The 2,675-nt window shown below is 40.9% G+C and overlaps 1 protein-coding gene across 1 annotated transcript; it reads left to right on the top strand.

Annotated features, from left to right (window-relative positions):
* Positions 1–302: 302 nt before the first annotated feature.
* Positions 303–836, top strand: LOC139722644 (uncharacterized). The gene has a single exon (XM_071633938.1). The coding sequence runs from the start codon at positions 303–305 to the stop codon at positions 834–836; it is 534 nt and encodes a 177-aa protein (XP_071490039.1).
* Positions 837–2,675: the final 1,839 nt, after the last annotated feature.

Raw genomic sequence — 2,675 nt, 5'->3', positions numbered from 1 at the left:
CCCTTTGGATATTCCCATCGCTGCCTTGAATAAAGACTAAGCGCACCGCGTTTACAACAGAACACCTGTGGACATACAGAAGGCAGTGCTCGTATTTGTATAGCGGTTAGTTTCGATTCAGAAGTATAGGGATATAAAAACGAGACCAAATTGGTTAAAAATTCATTTATTATGACTAAGCTACTCATTTGGAAATGCTATCATAGCTTGATAAGCGTATCTATGTCCGACAAACAAAATGACACCAAAAAGGTTTTGCCACCTCGGGTGGTACCAACAACCCATTTTTCGGGTCTTGGCCCATGGACTATTTCACCAATTCTCCCATCGACCAATCCTTGGAAATTGTCAAAGATCGTCTTCTTAAAGATAGAAGTCTGAAGGAAAGAACCAACCTGACTCCAGACAACATCATCGAGTTGTTGAGTTTCATCCTTACTACCAGCTATTTCCAATTCAATGGCAAGAAGTTTGGTACAGCGATGGGCAGCCCTGTCTCCCCTATTGTGGCCAATCTGTCTATGGAAGATCTGGAACAGACAGTCCTCTCCACAGCACCCACTACTATCAAACCCAGACTCTGGAAACGATATGTCGATGACATACTTGCTGTTGTGAAGGAGCATTCTGTAGACCAACTCAAGGACCATCTCAACCAAGCAGATGTTACAGGGAGCATCAAGTTTACACATGAGATGGAGGAATCAAACTCAATCCCCTTTTTGGACACAAGAATCATCAAACATCCAGACGGCAAGGTCACGTTAGTGGTCTACTGGAAGAAAGCACACACAGGTCAATACCTCAACTTTTCTTACTACCATCCTCTCCACTAGAAGCTTGGCGTTTGACAGAACACTTATGGATGGGCCCATGGTATCACACAGACTTAGAGGATGTACAGATTGAAGAACATATCAAGTCCTCCCTCAAATTATATGGATACCCTGACTGGTCGTTTAGACAGGTAAACCAACAGATGACCCAAATGCCCAAGGAGAAACCCAAGTCTACCCAGAACACCAAGAAAAATACATGGTCACTATCCCTTATGTAAAGGGCATGTCTGAAGCACTCCAAATGATCTTCAACAAATACAATGTTGCTACCACCATGCGCCCCCTCACCGAACTACGAGGACTGTTGGTTCACCCCAGATCACCTGAGGACTCGACAGGAGTAGTGTACCAAATACCTTGTAAGGATTGTGACAAAGTTTACACTGGGGAGACGAGCAGAAAATTTGGAGTCAGGAAGTCAGAACATCAACAAGAGGCAGAATCACTGGGGAAGACATATTTCACAAGGGTCAAGAAGAAGGAGGCAGATCTCACTCCTAAAAAGTCAGCCATAAGTGATCACGTGACTCAGGAAAAACCACACCATTGACTGGAAAAGAGCAAGATTGTGTCAAAAGACAGCAATAAAGTCACACAATGGATAAGGGAGGCTATCCACATCCAACGGGGGCGTGAAGACATGATGAATCGTGACGTGGGGCAGTACAAACTAGAATTATCACTGAAGGTGATTAATACCCCCGCCCCTAGTGTTGCTTTATAGTATGTGATGCCATGAGGGCAATGACGTTAATACCAAGTTTGTGCATTTGTCGAATTGGAAACAGAATAATTTCAGTTTACTGCACAAACATGCTTTCCCCCAGCATCACGACACTTAAAGACCATCATACACACCAAATTTGACCTTCATAGCTTGGTTTATTTTGATACAAAAATGAGTGGTTACCATGGCAACACATTTTCCTTAAACTAACACATTGTGTCTTGCAAAACTACACTTCTAGATCATGATACATACTAAATTTGACTTTAACTGCTTGAATGATGGAAAAGTTATTCTATCTGCAAGGTTTTGGTAAAATTGTGGGTACCATAGCAACGGTTTGTGTGACAAACACAAAAATTATGTGTTCCACATCTATACCTCAGGGCCATAATGCCTACCAAATTTGGTTTCAATTGCTTGAAAACCGTGGAAGAAGTTCACTCCACAAGATTAAACTAGAGATTGTAATTTGTCATTACTGACAAATTAAGGTGATCCGATTTTTTTTTAAATCAATAATTCGAGTCCTGATCGCAATGGGCATGACCATACAGGTTTCATCTGTGTTTAGAGACATTGGCCGTGTAATGTTTGGATTCTCATTTAGAAAAGGGAGTCATATCTGCCATCTTTGGTACCAAATTCTGTATACACTAGATAACAAAGATACAGCAACAAATACATATCACCTTTGACCCACCTTTACACTCCCAAGATGGCATCTGAGGAAAAAGTGTTTATTTTGTGAAATGATTCTTGCGACATCGTCTATACGTGTGCAAAATGTTGGAAAGATAGGACAGGTATTCGCCAAGATACAAGATGAAACATTTATGACCTTTGACCCTAATTTACATACCCAAGATGTTGTCCGATCAAGTAGTTGTTATTTTATGAAATAATGTACGTGACATGAACTAAACATGTGCTAAGTATGGGGGTGATAGGGGCTGTTTTTCTTGATTTATTGCAAAGAAAGTTGCAGAAAGAAAGAAATATCTCAATACATCGAAGATAAGCTTTAATTTCAACCAAGTTTTTCGATGTAATTTCGACGTCGTATGAGAAAAAACGAAGGGCATTTGACGATGGTGCAAAGCCTCAGC

Source organism: Diadema antillarum, unplaced genomic scaffold, assembly GCF_040938485.1.
Source record: "Diadema antillarum isolate AM-2024a unplaced genomic scaffold, OU_Dant_1.0 scf00000168, whole genome shotgun sequence".
Lineage (NCBI taxonomy): Eukaryota > Metazoa > Echinodermata > Echinoidea > Diadematoida > Diadematidae > Diadema > Diadema antillarum.
This window is presented reverse-complemented; position numbering and strand designations above follow the sequence as displayed.

Excerpts from the sequence above, each read along its gene's own strand:
- LOC139722644 (XM_071633938.1), top strand. The coding sequence starts at position 303 with ATGGACTATTTCACCAATTCTCCCATCGACCAATCCTTGGAAATTGTC.